General features: G+C 54.1%; 1 protein-coding gene across 3 annotated transcripts in view; it reads left to right on the top strand.

Annotated features, from left to right (window-relative positions):
* The window catches only part of ARHGEF18 (Rho/Rac guanine nucleotide exchange factor 18), an 80,893-nt gene that overhangs the window by 51,833 nt on the left and 7,255 nt on the right, over positions 1-21,805 (top strand). For 2 of the 3 annotated variants that reach the window (XM_045989624.1, XM_045989622.1), the window contains exons 11-20: positions 10,268-10,406; positions 11,219-11,331; positions 11,489-11,629; positions 13,282-13,532; positions 14,467-14,592; positions 16,065-16,182; positions 16,834-17,082; positions 18,230-18,306; positions 18,876-19,054; positions 19,780-19,904. In XM_045989624.1, the coding sequence (XP_045845580.1) occupies positions 10,268-10,406; positions 11,219-11,331; positions 11,489-11,629; positions 13,282-13,532; positions 14,467-14,592; positions 16,065-16,182; positions 16,834-17,082; positions 18,230-18,306; positions 18,876-19,054; positions 19,780-19,904 (1,518 nt within the window). The remainder of the gene's footprint in view (positions 1-10,267; positions 10,407-11,218; positions 11,332-11,488; positions 11,630-13,281; positions 13,533-14,466; positions 14,593-16,064; positions 16,183-16,833; positions 17,083-18,229; positions 18,307-18,875; positions 19,055-19,779; positions 19,905-21,805) is intronic. The other variant, XM_045989623.1, reaches the window with a different exon arrangement.

Raw genomic sequence — 21,805 nt, 5'->3', positions numbered from 1 at the left:
GATCCACCCCGGCCCGTCCCCTCCACCATCGCCAGCCCCAGCAGCCACTAATCCCTTCCCATCTCCCGCACTCCGTCATTTGAAGGAGGTGACATAAATGAAACATCCAGTGTCCCCCGAGATTGGGTTTTTTCTCTCGCCACGGCGCCTGGGGGGATCCACCCCGGTTGTTACATGTTATCAAAAGTTCCTTTTCGTGGCAGGGTAGGATTCCATGGTCTGGATGGACCACGACTTGTCAGGCTGTTTGCCCCGCAGGACAGTCTGAGGGGTTTCCAGTTAGGGGCTGTTCCTGAATAAGCTGCCACAGACGGTCACGGCCTACTGTCTGGCCGTATGTTCTGTGCGCTGAAATGAATACGCACGGGTGCCCTTTCTGTGTTTTCTCTGCAAACCTCCCGCCACTCTGCAGGCTGGTGGCTGTTCCCTTCCCGCCAGCCAGTGTGGGAGCGACCCAGCTCCTCCACACCCTCGTGGGCTTTACACTCGCCTAGCAGCCCTGCTGGTAGTGCCTTCTGGGGGTGGCTTTATTTGCATTTCTCTCGCAGCTCATGAGTGGAGCTCCTTCCCCGGCGCTTTTTTACCATCTGTAGGGTTTTTTTGGGGAAATGCATCTTCATCTTTTTTGCTGATTTTCGAATTGGGTTATTTGTGTTTTTATTATGGAGGTTTGAGAGCTTGTTGTATATTCTGCATGCTGGTCCTTTGTCAGATGGGCAGCTTGCAGTTACCCCTCGCCCCTCCCCCATCCTTTTTTTATTTTTATTTTTTAAGATTTATTTATTCCCTTGAAAGAAGAGCACTGGGGAGACAGTGAGCAAGCATGGTGGAGGGGGGGTTGGGCAGAGGGGGAAGCAGGTTCCCCACTGAGCAGGGAGCCTGATGCAGGACTCAATCCGAGGACCCTGAGATCATGACCCGAGCCAAAGGCAGATGCCCAACCGACTGAGCCACCCAGGCGCCCCCCTCTTCATCCTTTTTTTTTTTTATTTTTTTGTCTTAAGATTTTATTTATTTGACAGACAACGATCACAAGTAGGCAGAGAGGCAGACAGAGGGGGGGTAGGAAGCAGGCTCCCCGCTGAGCAGAGAGCCCGATACAGGGCTCCATCCCAGGACCCTGAGATCACAACGTGAGCTGAAGGCAGAGGCTTAACCCACTGAGCCACCCAGGCACCCCGCCTTCATCCTTTTAACAAGCAAAAGTTTCCAATTATGAAGTCAATTTTGAGGGTTTTTTTTGTTTGGTGGTGGTGGTGGTGGTGCTTGTTGTCGTCATCGTCGTCGTTGTCTTTTGTGGATCAGACATCCGGGGTCTTATCGAAGAACCCCTCATGAACCAGGCTCTAGTTCCTGAAGGTCGCATCCTTTTGTTTCCCGTGAAACATTTTACAGTGTTACATTTTACAGTGTTACATTTTACAGTGTTACATTTTGCAGTGTTACATTTTACAGTGTTACATTTTACAGTGTTACATTTTGCAGTGTTACATTTTGCAGTGTTACATTTTTCATTTCCCTCTGGCCCACTTGGAGTCCCTGTTTGGGAAAAGCATGAGGTTCCGGTTGCTTATTCCCCGGACACATGGGCATTATTGCCCTTTCTATTTTTAACTTCCAAAATCGTCCACGGAATAGTAATACTAAATATTTTGTAGTACTGTAATTCGCTCGTCGGCATGACCCACCTGTCCTGCGTGATATTCTTGCCAAAAATACCTATAGGCTATTAACATTATTCCTTTGCTGTCTGGAAGGGATTTCCGATGTTAAGATCACTCACTATTAAACATTATTTCAACTTACAACACCCATTTATACCGGAGCAATTAACTGTGGATGGCGGCATCGTGGAATATTTCTACTTTTATGCCTTTTTGGTGATTTTTAAGTTTTCTGCTCACCCAGTCAAGAAGATAAAGCGCATTTTCTTTTATGGCGTTTGCTGGGTTTGACGTAATTTGGGAGTAGAAAGCTCGTGAATGATTTCTATTGGGTAATATCAGGTTTAGGAGGAGTGTTCTTTGTGGCTCACAGGGACCTTCTAAGCCCCAAGCTGCTCCCCTCCCCTTTGTCCCCTGAGGCACAGGGTTAAGGTTTTTTGTTGTGTCTGTGTGTCTTCTGTAGTTTTATTCGTCTTTATACCATCTTGCTTGTGTAACGTCAAAATGAAACAGGCAGAGAAATCAATGAGTTGTCTTGGCATCGATCTAGTCTAGTCTCAGGTGGCTGGAAAGCCAGGAACTGTGAACTGAAAACTTCATGTTGTCTCCGATTTTCTTAATTGTCTCTCAAACACTTGCCCGAAGCGCGTGCTTGCTAGAACTCTCCAGAGACAGGCGGCAAGCTCAGCCTGAAAGAAAAGTCTTCACTGAGACAAAGAATGGGGGCAGGGACAGGGACACAGGACTTCAGTAAATACGAGAAAAGTGGCCGTTATTTTAAAGCGGCTGTGCAGCTGGGGAGGGCCAGCCCCGCCTAAAGCCGCCACTTGGCTGGTCCCTTTGTGTGGCCTTTTGCAGAAAATTGGGGGTGGGGGGAGGACTTCTGTGCCAGGGCCCAGCTGCCTACAAAAGATGTTCCCAGTTGCTCTCCCATTGAGCAGCTGGAGGGATCTGCCATTGAGAATATAAAATTCTTGCTGCAAAGTCAGTATTTTTAGAAACAAATGTGCTTCTAGATTATAAAGGACAATTTAAAGCCAATGAAGATGGTCACTGGCTATGTCATATTGGGCTGCCTCGAAAAAGGACTTTCAGCAGGTTTGTAACTATGAAGTCATGTTATTGGGTTTTCCCCGTGAGCCCTTGTGATTCTGCCAGAGCTAATGGGTCGTGCTTGTGTATCAGGGAAAAGTCTGGGGCCCAAAGGACCTGTGAGAGACCAGGGTCCTGCTGGGAGTATCACTATGCTGGAAATTAACCCCTCTGAACCTGAACTTCACAGTGTGGTGTCTGATGTGCGAGGGAAATAATGGGAATACCTCGTTGTACTGCGCGGGCCGATAACACGTTTTTTTACAGATTGAAGAAGCAAGTCCGTCCAAGCCATTTTCCTCACTTTGTGTCTCTGTCGCATTTCGGTAATTCTCACACTATTTTTATTTTATTTTATTTATTTTCTAAGATTTTATTCATTTATTTGTCAGAGAAAGAAGCAGGCTCCCCACTGAGCAGAGAGCCCAATGTAGGGCTCGATCCCAGGACTCTGGGATCGTGACCTGAGCCGAAGGCAGACGCTTAACAACTGAGCCACACAGGCGCCCCTATCTTATTTTATTTTTTAAAAGATTTTATTTATTTACTTGACAGAGAGAGAGAGGTCTCAATGAGGCAGAGGGGCAGGCAGAGAGAGAGGGGGAAGCAGGCTCCCTGCCGAGCAGAGAGCCCGATGCAGGGCTCCATCCCAGGACCCTGGGATCATGAGCTGAGGCAAAGGCAGGTGCTTTACCAAATGAACCACTCAGGCACCCCAACAATAAGTGTTTCTTTAAGGAGCTCCTGGGTGGCTCAGTCAGTTGGGCAGCCGGCTCCTAGTTTCGGCTCAGGTTGTGATCTTGGGGTCGTGAGATTGAGCCCCACGTTGGGCTTGGTACTCAGCACAGCGTCTGCTTCAGACTCTCTCTCCCTTTGCCCCTCTCTCTCAAATAAATACATAAATTTAAATATATGTGTATTAACCAATAAAGTGTTTTGGGGGCCCCTGTCTGGCCCAGTCAGTGGATCATGTGACTCTTGATCACGGAGCTGTGAGATCGAGCCCCACGTTGGGAGTGGAGATGACTTAAAGATCTTTTTTAAAAGGTGTTTTTAAAAAAAAAAAAAAAAAAAAGGTGTTTTTTAATTAAGGGACAATTACCATCTTTTTAGACGTATTGCTAATAGTCTATAGCATAGCATGAACATAACTTTTACAGGCACCGGGAAACCAAAACATTCTTGTGACCCGCTTTACTGCTTTACTGGGTCTGGAGCCGAACCCACAGTACCTCCAGGATATGTAAGTGGGATCATATCTGCCACACGGCTTCGTCGCCCTTAGTGCTCACAGAGCCCACTCTTCAAGACACCGAGACAAACAGGTTTTAAAGAATAATCATCATGAGAACAGGCAGCTGTCTGTGTTGCTGAGAACAGCATGTATATTTTCTTCCCCCTCTGGAAGAAGACCTTTTTCCATTTTCTCTGCTTGCTTCTTCTTTTTGTCCCTCCCTCTTCCCCGGGTCCCCTTGCAGAAATGGCTCTGCGGCATATGGTCTGCAGCAGGCCCGGTGCGCGGCGATCGATGGCCCCACTCAGCAGTGGGCAGACGGTGCTAATTAGGCTCTGAGGCCACTTCTCATGGCGGTGCAGACAGCGCTAGGCGGCTGCGTGCCAAACCCTGCACGGTGGCCCAGATCCCAGCACCGCCACTGCCCCTCCGTCCCACTGTGGCCGTCTGCTCTCAGAACACATGGTGGTGGGACGAGCACACAGTCCTGTCGCTCTCAGGGCCAAAGTCAGAGCGACTGGCTCAGGCTGGGTTCTCCTCCTGCAGAAAGATGTTTCTTCCTCCCGGAGTTTATTCATTCATGTGCTAACTTTGCTGAGATGGGACTCACACACCATACGGTCCCCCGGTTAAGTGTACCAGTCAGTGACTTTTCGTGCAGTCTCCACGATCGGCATTAGCACCCCCAAAGAAACCTTATACCCATCAGCCATCACCCCGGATCCCCACCCCTCCAGCCCAGCCCTGCACAGCTCCCCTTCCTTCTCCACGGATTTGCCTCTTGTGCCTGTTGCCGAGCAGCGGACTCCTACAGGCTATGGTCTTTGTGTCTGCCTCTTCCACGTGGCAGATTTTCCAGGTTCATCCATATGACAGCCCAAATCAGTGCTTCCTTCCTTTTGTGGCCGAATAATACTTTGTTGTATGAACGGACCACCTTGTGCTTCTCTGTCCTTCGGGTGACAGATGTCTGGGGTCGTTTCCACTTTGGGCTGTTGTGAGTTACACTACTGAGAGCACGTATGTGCTAGTGCGGCGATGCCTTCTCGCTTCTCTTGGGCATACACCCAGGAGTGGAAACCCCAGAGTGCAGGGTGACTCTCTCTTTAACCATTGGAAGAACCCCCAGTTTTCCAAAGTGCTATGCCATTGTATCTTCCCACCAGCCTTCCCTCATAGCCATGTGTCTAGATGTAGGAAAACTGCCCCTGGAGAATGTTCGAGGCTCAAAGCCCTGGCAGGGAGACCTCTGGGCCCCTGGGTGCCTCGTGTTGGAGGGGATCCAGGATTTGCTTTAGCCGGGTATGGTAAGCCATGCAGGTATGCGAATGAGTGCCAAGAAAGAAGTTTGTACTCGCAGTCCCCTAGGAGGAGAAGGCAGGGCACGCCACTGAGGGCCACAGGGGAGGCCCTGGAGCCAGAGGGCATGACAGAAGAAGGTGGGCCAGAGCCTTTGCCGTGGTTTCTGTGGGGACGAACTGGTGGGGCAGGGTAAACAGGGTTAGGACTGGCTAATTTGAAAACTCTCAGTGGGCCCTGGAGCGCAGGGGCTGTCCCTGGTTGTCTGGCACCAGCCCAAGGGGTGATCAGGGCAGGGGGACGGTGGCCCTGAGTGCGAGAGCCCCACAGAGGAGTCGTTCCCAGTGCGGGCTCTGGATTGGTGGGTTTGCATGTGACAGGCGCTCTTGCGAGTGAATCCTTCATGGGCTCTTGGAGTCCACCAGCTCTGGGAGGGGCAGGCCTCTGGGTCAGCAAGGGCCCCGATGTCAGATCCTCAAAAATACAGACTAGAAAGACGTGGTTGGAATGGCTGGTCTGTGGCAAAGCCACCAACTCGTGTCCTGATCAGGCGGTTGTCTGCATGACTGCACAAGTCACAGGAAGACTCGATGAGTGAACATCCACCCCTTATTTAAAAGTCTTAAGTCGTTTGACAGGGGCAGTGGTGGTTAGACCCTCCAGGGAAAAAGAAATATTTCTCCCAGCAGGGCCATATTGCTGCCGAATGAACGGCATCATGTTTTCCTGTAAGAAGTCCCCCCAGCTCGGACACTTCTGGGGCAAATGTGTATAATAAGCCATAAAGCAATGCAAAGAATATCGGTGCCCTGAAGAAATATCGTATGCATTTGAGCAAACAAGGGCGTTCTAAAACATCATAATCATTTCTCCCTCGATATCTCGCTTGCATACACTCAGTCCTCCTTTATTCACGGATTCCATATTTGCAAACATACCTGCTCGCTGAAATTTATCTGTGACCCCCAGATCCACACCCACGGGGCCTTCACGGTCCTGTGGGGCCATGTGCAGTGAAAAACAGGAGTCACCCACCCTGCGCGTTGCCAGCCGAGGCGGGACAGAGGGACACCCTGCCTTCTTGTTCCAGCTCGTGCTGCAGACAGGCGTCCTGTTTGCAGTGCGGTTAATGCCGTGTTCTTCACGTTTTTGTGCTCTCCGTTGGGGATGGGGCTGCTTGAAATGGCCCCAAGCATCGTGCTGAAGGGCCATCCAGCATTACCAAGTGCAAGGAGCCTGTGATGCCTGGGACGGAGAAAACCCACGCGTTCGCCACGCTCCCTTCAGGCCCGATTTGTGGTCCCAGTGACCGTGAGCTCAGTGGTAATAGATAATAGCATGTGTTCAGTCAGGTATCTTTCAAGGGAAACACATAAAGCAAGGTTACGTATGGAGGAGGTGATGGAAGTGTGGGCAGAAACTCCCAGGAGCCCAGCTCTGCGTCTCCATCCGGAGCAGATTCGGCCCCGGCTAATTCAGCGCCCGCCGCAACTTTACGGAACATGGAGACAGTGAACACCGAGAATCAGCTGCAACTGAAGCCTGGGTGGCTTAGTCACTTAAGCGTCTTGCCCTTGGCTCAGGTGGTGATCCTGGAGTCCCGGGATCGAGCCCCTGGACTCAGCGGGAAGTCTGCTTCTCCCTCTGCCTGCCGCTCCCCCTGTTTGTGCGCGCTCTCTCACAAATAAATAAAATCTTAAAAAAAAAAAAAAAAAAAAAGATTCACAAGAATTTGCAAAAAAGGGTACAAAGAGTCCCAGGTGCCCTTCGCCAAGCATCTTGCCGTGATGATACGCCAGCCCATAAGCAGATAATCCATGGTCAAAGCCAGGTCACTGGCGTGGGTGGAATATTGTCAACACAGGGACAGACCCTGTTTGGGTTTCGCCAGTTGTTACGTTGCACTCTGCGGTGCGGGAAAGGGAGTGTGTGGTTCTATGAATTTCTTTTTTAATTTTATTTATTTGAGAGAGAGGGAGAGCATGTGAGCAGGGGGAGGGGCAGAGGGACAAGCAGACCCAGTGCAGAGCAGGGAGCCTGGTGCGGGGCTCGATCCCAGGACCCCGGCATCGTGACCTGAGCCGAAGTCAGACACTTAACCGACTGAGCCCCCTCCAGGCGCCCCTAGTTCTATGAGATGTTATCCTTGGTATGTAGAGATATGAGTAACCAACACCGCAGTCAGGATGCAGAATGGTTTCCAAAGAAGCAATGATTTCTTTTTTTTCAAACTGTGGTAAAACACACCTAAACATAAAATTGACCACTCTAACCGGTTTTTAAGAGTATAGTCCAGTCGCATTAAGCACATTCACACAGGTGTGCCACCATCCCCAGCTTCTGTCCCAGAACTTTCCGTCTCCCCAGAAAAAGCACGGACTCCCCACCCCCCACCCCAGCCCTGGCTCCCACCATCTCTTCTCTGTGTGGACGGGATTCCTCTGGGGACCTCCTAGAAATGGGGTCCTGGGGGATGTGTCCTTCTGTATCTGGCTCCTCTCACTAAGGCCAGTGGCCTCCGGGTCCCTCCACTTCGTGGCAGGTGTCGGGATTTCCTTCCTTTGTATAGCTGAATAATATTCCATAAAACAGTGATTTCTTGACCTGTTTTGTGGGAGGCACTGTCTTCCATTCTACTGGGGCAGCAGACAGTGAATGATCAGAATAAAAAAGTCAGTTACATCGTATGTCAGAAGGGGCCGGCTCGTCATTCATTCTTGACACTGAAATTCTATCCCTTGGACCCCCTTGAGTGCAGTGGCGCCTGGTGTCCCCAATCATAACCCTTAGACACGGATACCTTAAAGTGTCTTCTCCATCATCGGGAAGGTTTAAGTTGCTGTAGATTTAAGTACCCATTGTTTATTAAAATTCTTTGGGAATGGTGATCCCCAGAGGGTGTGTATGGTGGCATTTCCTCCCGTGGACTGTGACTAAAGCAGAACCCATGTGACTTCAGGCAAGATCTCAGGTCACAGGAACAGTCTCTCAGGCAGGCAAAGGACTCAATTCAGGGCTTGTCCCGTATTTGTACATTGGGGCCATAATTGCTTAGGTGGCGTTTCAGGTGGTGTAGAAATGGCAGAAAATCCCTGCTCTGGACCACGGAGGCCTCAATTTATGACTTTCGCCTTTATGAATATGGGTGTTCTTAAAGGAATGATATCCTCATCACCTTTGTCTCGATGATGATAGTAATTGTTAGCCACTTAGGATCCTGATGCCGGGACGTCTGAAGTCACTGACCAGATGTCCCCTTCACCGTGTGGGGCCATGTTAATGAATGGCTGTGGATCTGTGCTCCGTGTGGAACGCGGCATCACACTGCCTACTCATGAAGTCTCCGTTGATGAGCTTTGTTCATGACTCCTTGACCCGAAGTGTTCTCTCTGACACACACCCACCTGCCCACCTGGAACTACCGTGCATTTCCACCTAAATTAGAACTCTGAGGGCAGGCACCTGGGTGGCTCAGTCGGTTAAGCGTCTGCCTTCGGCTTGGGTCATGATCTCAGGGTCCCAGGATCGAGCCCCACATCGGGGTCCCTACTCCAAGGGAGCCTGCTTCTGCCTGTTGCGCCCCCTACTTGCGTTCTCTCACTTTCTCTCTCAAATAAGCAGGGAGCCTGCTTCCCTCTCTCTCTCTCTCTGCCTGCCTCTATCTACTTGTGATCTGTCTCTGTCAAATAAAAAAAATAATAATAAAAAAAATAATAAATAAAAAAAAATCTTTTTAAAAATGAATGAATGAATGAATGAACTCAGATGTTGAATCCCTCTCCCCAAAAAAGCTCTTGAGAGAAGTACATTCATTTTCCTCTAGTGCTGCTCCCTTGCCCACCCTAAAGGTCATGGTCTGCGTGCCGCAGAGAACCACAGTGCCCACTACTTAACTTGTGTGACAGAAACCCGTGGGTGGGCGCACTGGGGACCCAGGAGTCACGCTAGTGGACAGATCTCTTTCTAACGCTGCGGGTTATCGCTGCCTCGAGGAGCGCTCTCGAGTGTGGTTTTCACCCTGAGAATGAGCGAGCCAAGCAGCCCATCCCCAGCCAGACGTGATTTGTCAAACTAAAGAGGGTGACGGTTTGGCTTTCTGAGCTTCACCGTTCTATCAGTGAGGAAGGTGATCAGAGCGTACGCACATCCCACTGTCTCTGTTCCTACCTTAATCAGCGGAGGAGTGTGAAGAACCCTTTGGAGCCCCCGTTGTGTGTTGGTTTACAATCCTCATGTGAGATGGGATTGTCCCCTCTTGTCCACTGTGGTGCTCAATTCTATCAGTGTACTTACGATCATGCCTTGTGGTCGCTGGGTCTCAGTGTCGTCCTGACATCTCCAGTTAATTACAGTCAGAGAGAGAGTGTGTGTGTGTGCGTGTGTGTGTGATGTCGGCACGAGCCACATGTGTGGCTCACACCAAGCACAGAGCTCCCTATTTAGTGATCTTAGATTACTTACAGTGACTCTAAACTCCTCTCTGCTTTTTTACCCCCCGCCAGGATGGAAGGGGTGTCAGGATTTTTTTGTTGTTATTTTACCAAAGGAGAAGCTACTGTGCGATTTCCAACTAAATGGTCACAGTGGGGACCAATTTCCTGCCTTCCAGACCCGCTGTCTCAGCCAATACAGTGGGAGAGGACGCAGCTTTACATTTCTAGAAGGATCACACGGAAGTATAAAAACGGCGCAGCCCGGCCTCGCACCGCGCTGGGTCTCAGAGCCCCGACCGTGAACATGGGGAACACGCATTCCAAAACCAGTGACAGACACAGCGCGCGCCACGGCCGCCCCGAGCTGTCTTTCTACAGCTCTTTTCCTCGGAAATGGAGCGAGAATGTCTTTCTAGATAACGAGCTGCTGACCTCCAAGATCCTGTCCGTGCTGCGGCCGCAGTCGGAACGGGGCTTTCGGACGGGCCCCCTGCGCTACCCTGCCCACTTTCTCAGCACCAACTCTGTGTTTGCCTCTGTCGCAGCATCCCTGAAGGAGCACCCGAGGGCCACCCTCTCGTCTGATGGCAGCCCGGCTCTGTCCAGGAATGTCGGCATGACGGTCTCACAAAAGGGGGCGCCGCAGCCAGCACCCAGCCCGGCGGGAACGGGGACACAGCTTGGGTAAGTGGGGTCCTGTCCCTGCGCCAGGTGCCGGTGAAGGGGGAGAGGGAGGGAATCAGATGTGGTGTCATACGGGGACCCCGCAGCCAGGCTCTCCTAAGGGAGACCCTCAGGTCCGTGTGCACCTGCCCGTTGGCCCCGAGCCGCGCCGTGAAATTCCTATTAACACTTCCTTCAGAGATCTGATCGTCTTTATTGAGACGCCGTGTGTTCTGGGGTACTTGGCCTTTGGGAGCTAGTTCTGTTTCATGCTCTCACAGGGCCCGTGGGCAGGGTTCCTGTCTGTGTTCGAGATGATGCTAGAAGTCCCGCCGAGGTTGCCATGGAGGTAGCATCCGTTATTGATGCCTTAACCCTGTCCTCCGAGGACTTGGAACTCAGCAGCGTTTGCGCGCAAAACCTAAGGCTAACGGATGTCATCGAGGCGGTCCTTGTTTGGGTTGGCGGGGAAAGGGGCTGATTATCTTCTGCTAAGAAAGGGCTCGCCCTCCACCCTCGGCCGAGTGTGACTGTGCCCACCCAACTCTTGCTGGAAAGAATTCCAGGGGCCCCGGTGAGCTCTGGTGGCTGTTAAAGGAAGCATATGTTGGACCCTTAGAACATACTGGACTTCGGATTGAAGCTAGTTAGGATGGAGGAAGTCCTGGTGTGATGTGGACGGACAGTCTCCTGATTTTTACACATGATCTGTGACAGAGTTTATGTTGAAATCCAGAAAGTTCTCAGGTAGATTTGCCTTCATAGAATGTGTGTGTGTATGTGTGTGTTTAGCTCAATTTTTAGAGTAACTGTTTTTATGATTTTTTGTTTAGACCAGTCGCAGGAGAGATGGATGAAGCCGACTCCGTGTTTTTAAAATTTAAGCAGGCAGCTGATGATTCTCTCTCGCTCACATCCTCAAATGCCGAGCCCATTTTTGTAGAAGGTATGGTCACCTCGACTCTTTCACGGGCATTCTGTGGTCTCCACCCGCCCTGGAAGGGGCTGCAACCCATGTCAGTGTGTCCCCAGGATGCGGGCTGGGGTGGCCCAGAGCCGGCGAGGCTCCAGCCCCCAGCCTCGGTGTCTTACTCCTCCCTCAGACCCCTGCACGGCCTCGCTGAGGAGTGAGATCGAGTCAGATGCCCGCGATTTTGAGGCCGAGTCCTGGAGCCTTTCCGTGGACGCGGCGTACGCCAAGACACAGAAGAAGGAGGTGGTCAAGAGGCAGGATGTGCTCTATGGTAAGAAGTTCTGCGCCGTCACACGGACCTTCCACTTGCTTCTTTTCCGCCTTTGCTCTCATTGGTTGCACCGAGGAGCCTGGGCTCCACTGAGAACTCGGGCTCTCCCCTGAGACTAGGGGGCTCACTTTGCCTGTTCCCCCGGGGCTGCCCTGCCTTCCCAGTCAGGGAAAAGGTGGCCCGAGAGGGCTTTATGAGAACCTGTCTCTGAGCATAAGTGTGGCCGAATGCCCAGTCCTGATTCATCCTGACCCTGCTGGTGACCCCGAGAGAGAAGGCCATCCCGGGCCCATCCCAGCCATCCCTGGTGACCTGGGACAGGCCTGGGGTGGCTGGGACTAGGGATGTGGGAGGCATCAAACACAGCACTGGTTCCAGGGTGATTGCCCTGGGCAGCCACGCTCCTGAGATGGGAGGTTTTGGACACAGAACCTGTCCCCAGGCCAGGTCCGTGTTGGGGCCCCACGGATGTCCCTCCAGGTCTCTGGGCCCCCTCTAAGCAGAATGATGAAGGCCCAAGACACTCACACTGGAATCTGGGGCCTTTCTCTCCCCAAAACCCTTACTTGTTCTTATTATTCTATCTCCGTGGGAATCATTCCCCAAGACATGGCTGCGTCGCCTAAGGAGGTATTTTCTGTCCCTCACTGGGGCTCTGCAAGGAGGCTCTGCTGTACAAGTGTCTTCCGTTCCACTGGGGTCCGGTTGGCAATATTGGGGTCCACTGGCCCTTGAGTCTCTCCGCATTTCATACCCTGACCTTGCTTGCTTTTTTTTTTTTTTTTAATTTATTTATTTGACAAAGAGAGTAAGCACAAACAGGGGGAGTGGCAGGCAGAGGGGGAGGGATCCCAGGATCCCGAGATCATGACCTAACCCAGAGGCAGATGCCTAGCCAGCTGAGCCTCCCAGGTGCCCCTCACACCCTGAGCTTTCTGCCCAGGCCAGAGTAGGTTGGGGTGTGGGCAGGAGGAGAACCCTATCGATGCTTTGCTGCAGGCCTCCAGACCCAGGGCAGAGATCTGGCAGGGAAGGACAGGGAGGACCAGTCTGGATGCTTCTATCCAGGCAAGCACAGACTGCCTCCAGCCCCCATGGCCGTCAGCACCGGGCCTGGCTCTGCTGACGTCTCTCTGGTCTCTAGCCACTTCCAGACCTTTTTGGAACAGCAGCTAAAGTCCCAACACAAAACTTGATCTGTCTTTGCCTTTTACCAGAGAATTAAATTCTACACTTGAACTCTGCTTTGTCGTTGGCTATGGTCTGGGTCTAGTCACTGATGTGCACAGGCGTGTGAGTTTCCCATCCCAAGGAATCGTATTCACTAGAACAATCTTCTTGCTTAAAACAGCCTCTTTGGGCCGGAAATCCTCCCCTGAATTGGAGGTCCCAGCACACATCCCGAGTCCTCTCTTTCCTGACATCGCTCCAGCCCTCCCGCTGCTCCCTGACCCTGGGGCCCCTGCAGCACTGGGCCTGGGGGGACGGGAGGCCTGAACACCCCACCCCCAGACAGTAAGACCACCAGGGGAAGGACTTGGGAGGAGAACTGGGAGAAGCCAGCCAGGTGCCCGGTGGGTAGGCGGTACGCGTGCGTGCCATCGCGGGCCGCAGGAGGAGCGACGTGCGTCCTTCGGTCCGTGTCCCCGCAGAGCTGGTGCAGACAGAGGCGCACCATGTCCGGACACTCAAGATCATGCTGAAGGTCTACTCCAAGGCCCTGCAGGAGGAGCTCCAGTTCAGCAGCAAGGCCGTCAGCCGCCTCTTCCCCTGTGTGGACGAGCTGCTCGACCTGCACAGCCACTTCCTCTCTCGGCTGAAGGAGCGCCGCCAAGAGTCCCTGGAGGAGGGCAGTGACCGCAATTACGTCATCCAGAAAATCGGGGACCTCCTGGTGCAGCAGGTGGGCACGCTGTGGCGGGCACCGGGCCCAGATGAGCCCCTGCCTCGTCTCGGCTCCCTGCAGTCGGGAAAAGACCGCGGCCTCTGTCGACTGAGAGCCTGCAGCGGACGGCGGTCCCGGGCCTTTGCAGGAACGCAGACGCCCGAGGGCTGAGCGCACTTGGGCAGACACTGTCCACCGTTACTGCATTCTGGGCTTCTGTCTGGTTGCTCAGCTGAGCTCTGTTTTTGTTTTTCTGGTTTAGATCTCCGTGGTTGGGGCTGTTAGAAGTCGGTCTGTGGTAAAGGGCAGGAGCCCTAAATTGACTTCTGAGTCATCGTCCCAGCCTAGGCCAAGGTGGACAGAGGGGCTCGAACTCCTTGTCCGACCTCAGAGTGCTCCAGGCCTCCAGAGTCCGCTCATTAGCGTTCATTAGCAGATTACCTCTTTTGCTTTTTTTTTTTTTTTAAGATTTTATGTATTTGAGCGAGAGAGAGAGAGAGAAAGCGTGCACCGTTGGGGAGGAGCAGAGGGAGAGGGAGAAGCAGGCTCTGCACTGAGCAAGGGGCACAATGTGGGGCTCCATCCCAGGACCCCGGGATCATGATCTGAGCCGAAGGCAGATGCTTAACCCACTGAGCCCCCCAGACTTTTAAATGTTTCTAACCTTCTTCGGCATAAATGTACTCCTCCCCCTTGAATTTCAGGAAGTTTTGCAGCTAAAGCCCATTAGAAAGTTTTCTTCTCTTGCCTTATTGTACCTTGCGATGAGATGCAGCCCCCCCCCCCCCGCCCCCTGTCCCCACCTCTGTACTGAGGTACTTCCCTGCTTGAATAAGAAAGTGGAGGCACGAGTTAATCGAGACCCGTTTTAGTAGTCAGCTGAGCCGGACGAGAGCACTCCGTGCGGGTTCTCCTGCTCTTTCCCGCTAACATCTGTGTGGTCTCTCTGCAGTTCTCCGGCGAAAATGGGGACAGAATGAAAGAAAAATACGGTGTCTTCTGTAGCGGCCACAATGACGCAGTCAGTCATTACAAGTTGCTGCTGCAGCAAAACAAGAAATTTCAAAGCCTGATCAAGGTAAGGCAAAAATGTCTTTTTAATTAAAAAATGTATCCTCTTTGCTGTAGCTTGTTCTCCGCTTGTTCTCCCGTAGACTTTGGGAGAGCGTACAATGAGGCACCTGTTGTAAACCAGCAATTTGCAAGTTTTTCAGGGAAGTCCAGATGTAGAGCAAAGCAAAACATACCTGCGGCTCTCTGTTCAGCGGGCTGTAGCGTGGCAGGCACTGGCCCTCGTTCCTCAGACTGCCAAGGGGACACAAGTGTCATTTCAAGGGTCCACCCTGCCCTGGGATCTGCCCCTCTCTTGCCTCCTTCCCTCTCTAGTCCCCACTTGTCCTCCCTCCACCCTCCAGGCCTGCAAAATGACCCCCACCTGCCTTCTGCCTAACGGTGTGCAGGTGCTCAAAACCCAGACCCCAAAACACACATCCAGCCTGAGTTTGCCAGGTCAGGCAAGGCCCTGCCTGCCGCATCCTTGAAAGCACACCTGGGTCAGGCCGCCTGGCGGTCAGCACGCGTCCTGCAGCCGCTCCGTCACCTGCTGCTTGGTCCCGCAGATTTTCATTTGAAGTGATAACCAATAATTAATGGCTACAGAAGTAAGAGGGACAGGTTTTTATTTTTATTTTATTATTATTTTTTTTTATTTATTTGACAGAGAGAGATCACAAGTAGACAGAGAGGCAGGCAGAGAGAGAGAGAGGGAAGCAGGCTCCCTGCTGAGCAGAGAGCCCGATGCGGGACTCGATCCCAGGACCCTGAGATCATGACCTGAGCCGAAGGCAGCGGCTTAACCCACTGAGCCACCCAGGCGCCCAGGGACAGGTTTTTAAATTCCGCTCCCTTACAGTCGCAGTGGACAAAGAAAAAAAGGGAGCGGGTGGGTATGGGATTGGCCCAGGAGGCTCACAAAGCCCACAGTCCTGCTCAGAAGCGGCTCTCACGATTGCTGGCATTCCTGGAGTGCATGAGGTCTGGCGGGGCAGAGAAGCAGAATGTGTGGAATGCTCTGGAGGGCACCAGAAACCGCCCTCCGCCCTGCCCAGAAACGGCTTCGGATGACGGCTTCCTGGGTTCTTAGCCAGAGCTGTGCTTCAGGAGCCAGCAGGGGGCTGACTTGGGCTCAGGCTCAGTGTGGTTCCAGAGGCTTCTGATAGCCACCAGTCAGGTCTCTGTGTGGATACCCACGTGTGCGTGGGTGTGCGTGTGTGGGGGTGTGTGTGTGTGCTCGCACCCACGATACACAGCTATCCGGGTGATTTTCCCCCCCGACCCCCCCCGCCCCCCTGCTGCTTCTGGTTTCTTCTGAACGGGTTTTACAAGAGGGGAGGCTGCCTTTGCTTCTGTGGCCTTTCTGTGCACAGCAGGCGAGCCCTACTTGCAGTGAGTACTTGAAAAGGTCTTGATGAGCTGAGAAAGGGGGGAAGCGCCCGGCCCATCTGGCACGAGATGACATGCCAACAGGACGTTTTGTTTCCCGTGTCGTAGAAGATCGGCAACTTCTCCATCGTGAGGCGGCTCGGCGTGCAGGAGTGTATCCTTCTGGTCACTCAGCGCATAACCAAGTACCCCGTGCTGGTGGAGCGCCTCCTCCAGAACACAGAAGGTAACGCCGCGCCCTCGCTGCCAGGCCTGCTTTGGCCTTCAGTGGCGATCTCTGTCTCTCTGGCCCCGTGTTGGCAGCCGACTGGGTGAGCGCCTCTCGGCGCTCCGTCCCCGGTGGTGTGGATTCACGCCGAGCGCTGGGGTTTCCGACCCAGTGTGAGTCCGGGCACAGAGATGGTCCGCGTGTTGCGTGTCTGGAAGCTGGAGGGCGGAGGAAACACGGCGCACAGCCCAGCCCCGAGTTCTCTGAGGCCAGGGCCTGACCACATCTGACCATACCTCCCCCACCCCCAGGAGATTCGGACCCTGGGAGCATGAGCGTGTTCTCCCGCCACAGAAGCCAGAGGCTTGCAGTGGCGGTGGGGGGGGGGGTTGGTTATGAAGAGCTGGTGGGCCCAGGGGCGCATGTTTAGCGAGGAGTGACCGCCGGGCCGCATGGAGCTCATGGGAAGCTCTGTCTGGGCCGGTCTGCCGCGTTTCTTTCCGAGAAGCATTTACAGCTCGGGAGATCCGAGTTAGCAGGTGGATTCTCAAGGGTCCCCTGAGCTGCAGCTTCAGGGAACAGCCCTCAGAGACCCGGCGTGTGTCCCCTTGGCGCCGTGGTGGCGGAAGGGGGTGGAGGAAAGCGCTGACTCGTGTGTGTGTGTGGCAGCTGGCACCGAGGACTACAGAGACCTGACCCAGGCCCTGAACCTCATCAAGGACATCATCTCCCAAGTGGACGCGAAGGTCAGCGAGTGCGAGAAGGGCCAGCGCCTCCGGGAGATCGCGGGGAAGATGGACTTGAAGTCGTCCAGCAAGTTCAAGAACGGGCTGACCTTCCGCAAGGAGGACATGCTGCAGCGGCAGCTCCAGCTGGAGGGCACGCTGTGCTGGAAGACCACGTCGGGGCGTCTGAAAGGTAAAGGCCCGTCCCTCCCCTCTGCTGGGGGGCCGTGGGGGGCCTTCCCGGATCAGCGGCGCCTTGTGCACAAGCAGGCGCCGACCTAGCTGCACACGGCCGAAGGGAGGTTGGGTGCACGCTGAGTCAGGATGAGATCGGCTGCCAGGAGCGTGGGAAGAATGGGCTTTGGGGTCCTGTGGGACCCACCACGAGGGCCACCAAGTCGCGGGGGCCCACTGAGCCCGTGGCTCCTGAGAAGAAACCCGAGGCTTCGGGACACCCCAGGTTTGTCAGAGGCCCCGGGCTGCCAAACAAGCAGCCGCTGAAGGCCCCCTGTGTGGGTGAACACACCACCCGGACCACTGACCTCAGCGGCCCCAAGCATCGCACTCCCTGCTCGGGGTGTCCTTCGAGCCCCACCCCCAAAACCCACCGTGTGTTTCCAGAACGGAGAGCACTCGGGACTCAACACCGAGTTTCCTGGCTCATTTCGTGAGCTTCTGGAAACTTCCTCACCTGCTCTTTGACATCAGTGTCCTTTTTTTTTTTAATAAGTTTTTTTTTAAGATTTTATTTATTTGAGAGCGAGCGTGAGAGAGCACGAGTGGGGTGAGGGCAGAGGGAAATGCAGACTCCCCGCCTGATGCGGGGCGTGATCCCAGGACCCTGAGAACATGACCTGAGCCGAAGGCAGATGCATCACTGACTGAGCCCCCAGGCGCCCCAACATGCGGCATCTTGAAAGATCTCTCGGGAAGGGTTTCAGACGGCCAATGACCGAATGTGTCTGTCTGGAATTTGCACAGGCGAGCACCCAGAGGATGGTTTAACACCCGCTGTGTGCGGGACACCGAGGTGGGTGGTGGGAGGCCCTCGCCCTCAGGGGACTTCAGTCTGTGGCCAGAAAGGGAGAAGTAAGGAAACAAACAGAAACTAGTGAAAAGTGCAGTTAATGCTTCAGAGGAAGCCGGCAGACCACAGGCGGGGAGGGTCATGGAGGAAGATAGAAAACAGTGAGGTCGACGGACACCCCCAGACTCCTGCAGGAGCATCCCAGCGCCACGCTGAGTGACCGGGACCCCTCCCCGGAGGCTGAAGTCTCCCCCAGGACGTACATATGGCCCTGCGACCCCATCAGACGTGTCCTTCTGTGCTCTCTCCTTAGACGTCCTTGCTGTCCTGCTGACCGACGTGCTTTTGCTGCTACAAGAAAAGGATCAGAAATACGTCTTTGCCTCGGTGGTAGGTGTCCTGTCTTCTTCAGAGGAAGGGTCCCGCCCGCCTTAGGGACCCTTAGGGGTTTGCTGGAAGGCTGCCTGCACAGAAGGCGGCTCTGTGTTAACCCACTGTCCCAGGTCCTCCTAGGGGCCAGAAGGTTCCAGCGAAGCAGGAGTAGAATTTTCTGTCTGGGGTCCTGTCTGGTTGCCTGGGAAGCCTTCACGGGCCCGTGCTAACCTGTCCAATCTTACTAGCCTTTACGTTTCTGTGGCTCTGCCTCTCTCGGGGCTCAGGGTCTTGGGGGCTCCAGCTGACTCTGTCCTGTCCCCCCCCCCAAGTATGACACCAGTCACCCCGGACTGGGCCCACCCTCATGACTTCAATTTACCTTCATCACCTCTGTGAAGGCCCCTTTCTAAATAATCACAAAGGGTTTCTGCCCCCCAGATGGCAAATATCTCTGAATTATTTGAGAACAAAGGGACACAGGAGCCCCCCCCCCCCACCCGCTTCCCTTCAGACTCGGCTCCACAGCTGCTCGGACGCAGCCCGGTGAAAGGGGTCCTCCCCGACCCCGCCTTGCACCCACACAGGACTCGAAGCACCCGGTCATCTCCTTACAAAAGCTCATTGTGAGGGAAGTGGCCAACGAGGAGAAAGCCATGTTCCTGATCAGCGCCTCCCTGCGAGGGCCGGAGATGTACGAGATCTACACCAGCTCCAAAGAGGAGAGGAACACTTGGATGGCCCACATCCGAAGGGCCGTGGAGAGGTGAGAAGGGCCCATGTGGGCGTTCCCTGCCCACAGCTGTTTGGCCCTTGGCTTTGGGCAAAGCAGCTGTGACCTTGAAGTACCCAGAAGAGGGCTGGAGGTCGCAGGAAGGCCGGAGGCCCCACTGCCGTTCCCTGCCTCATTCCGCCCTAGCGCCTTGTCCACCCGCCTCATCTCAAGGGGACACCTGACACCTTTCCAGCTCCTTCCGCCAACAGCTCAACCGGTCAGAGGCTAAAAAGACGTTGCTGGCCAGTGGGTGTGGGCCCAGCCTCTTCTACCCTCTGTACTGGTGGGGTGCAGTGAGGGACACCTGACCCGGGGGCCAGACCTGTCAGAGGAGGGTGTGGTATCCTGTCCCGTCCTTCCTCAGGCCAGGATCCCCTGGGGACCCCAGCCAGCTGCTGCTCCCTCTCTTTGTGCCTGGAAGCTTCCTGAACCTGCTCAGAGCTCCCTCGATGGTGAATTTCAGTTCTGCAGCCCCCCCCAGGAAAGGAGCTGTCCTCAGTCTCCTCCCACCACGTGGTGGCCAGGCATGGAACCCACGGCTGGTGACGGGTGGACACTTGAAGACAGGAGAAAGGCCGGCGGCTGCCTTGCTTTTCCCCCTCACGTCTCTCCCTCACTGTTAACGAGCTCAGTCACCGCCAGGACGAGGCGCTCTGAGCAGCTGCTTCTGCTGGTGCAGCGCTCGGCGCCCATCGCCGAGGCCAGCCTGCCCGTAGGCGCTGCTGCCCGTCTGCCCCCTCTCCCTGCAGCTGTCCGGACGAGGAGGAGGGGCCTTTCAGCGAGGCCGAGGAGGAGAAGAAGGTGTTCGAGGCCCGCGCCCTGAGGCTGAGGGACTTCCAAGGTAAGGGGAGTCAGGCAGGACCACCGTGCCCACGACATGTCCCCCCATATGGTGAGAAGGGCCCGGGACCGCCAGAGGCATTTCTGTCCTTTCCCACTAGAGTCGGCCATGGAGCAAATCTCCACCCGAGTGACCAGGTGTTTTATGAGGCTTTGTCATGAGAGGGCAGTGCTCGGGGCCCCTGAGCCATTTCCAGACACCCTGGCTTGCCACACACACACACACACACACACACAGACACACACACACACACACACACAGACACACACACACACCCCAGTCCCTGTGCAGGAAGGAGCTCGCTGGGGGTGTCCCAGGTCACATAAGGGAAAAACCCCACGGGGACTTGGAATAGCCCAGGACCCCACAGCCTCCTTCTAGAGCCTGGTACACCCACAGCAGCCCTGGCTCTGTGTCTGCAGACCTCAGTCTCCTCCTCCCTGTTTTAATTTGTTTTAACTTCTTCGTTGAGCTGTCACTCAGACACGATACAGTTCAGCCATTTAAAGTACACCATTCAGTGGCTCGTAGTCTCTAGCACGGGATCGCGCAGCTGTCACAGTTCTAGATTATTTCACCACTCCCGACAGCAAGCCCCTCCCCGCGAGCTGTCACTCCCTGTTCCTTCCTCCCTCAGCCCCTCGTAACCTCTGTTCTACTTTCTGTTCCTGTGAATTTGCACGTCCTGGGGCTCTTGTATCAATGGGGTCTTGCCGTGTTTCTCCTTTTGTGTCTGGGCTGACTTCACCGAGCGGGATGGCTCAAGGGTCAGCCACATTGTAGCGTGTGTCGACTTCCTTCCTTAAGGCTGAATCCCGTTCCATTGTAAGACGCACCCCCTCCCCGGGCCTAGCAGATTCCATTGAAACTTCAGTGAGATCATTGCCAAGAACAATGCCGGGGACTTTGTGGTCTCGATCGACCCCCCACCTCCCCCTCACTAACGGGGTCATTTATTTTTAAATCAGGGAACACCTAGGCCACAAAGACACAAAATTAGGTAGTATATATTTATTTTTCTTTGTGGGGAGAGGTATATGTTTGAGATTATTTATTCATAGAAATGTCCAAAAGAAAGGAGGGGGACATCCCACTGACCCCGGAAGCACGGGTGCGAACGCAGTGCCCATTCAGACTCTGTATTTCTACCTGCTGATAATAAAACACGGGTCCCGCATAGACTTATCTCCGCCGGTGCCTCAATCCTACAACAGTATCTATTCCTCATTCCTGACGGGATTCTCACTGCATTAAAAAACAGATACTTTTGCTATGGAGATGGGCTTTCCCATCTCCTTCACGCTGGCCCATCAGGGACACTCACCCAAATCAGGAGCCAGGCAGGACCAGCCCCTCCCACTGGGCTTCCCTACACCCTGTAAGTTCCTCCAGGGTCACAAGGGGAGAAACGGAAGTAAGACCAGGACTGCAGGGCAAGCGACAGACTTGTGTTTTGCATGTGATGTGATTACTTGCCTAAAAAATCTAATAGAACCACCTCGAAAACTGTTGGAACCTCTGAGGGCACCCAGTAAGTAGTTCAGCGGAACGTGACGTGTATACACGGGCAGCCACCGGTGAGAAAGTTGCTGTCGCAGCAACAGCAGCAAAGAGCATCAAACCCAGAGAGACCTGTAAGGAGTTTGGCCCAAATGCCTGAAGGAGGAGTTTTGGGAGAAGACTACGAAGTCTTGGAGGAGTCTCCCTGCGGCCCAAACGAGGAAATCGGCCTGTTCTGGTCCTCGTGCGCACCCCACAGTGTTTGGTTTCTGGAACTAGAGCAAATGATCCAGAGACAGGGCTGTGGCCTCCCCTGCCCCATGGGATGTTGGACTCCGGGTGGGCTGCAGGTGGGAGCTGGGTCCCCGGGGAAAATGACCCCAGAAGGCCAAGCCCCCGCC

This window comes from Meles meles, chromosome 20 (assembly GCF_922984935.1).
Source record: "Meles meles chromosome 20, mMelMel3.1 paternal haplotype, whole genome shotgun sequence".
Classification (NCBI taxonomy): Eukaryota; Metazoa; Chordata; class Mammalia; order Carnivora; family Mustelidae; genus Meles; species Meles meles.
Note: the sequence above shows the minus strand (reverse complement) of the source record. Positions and strands in the feature narration are given on the sequence as shown.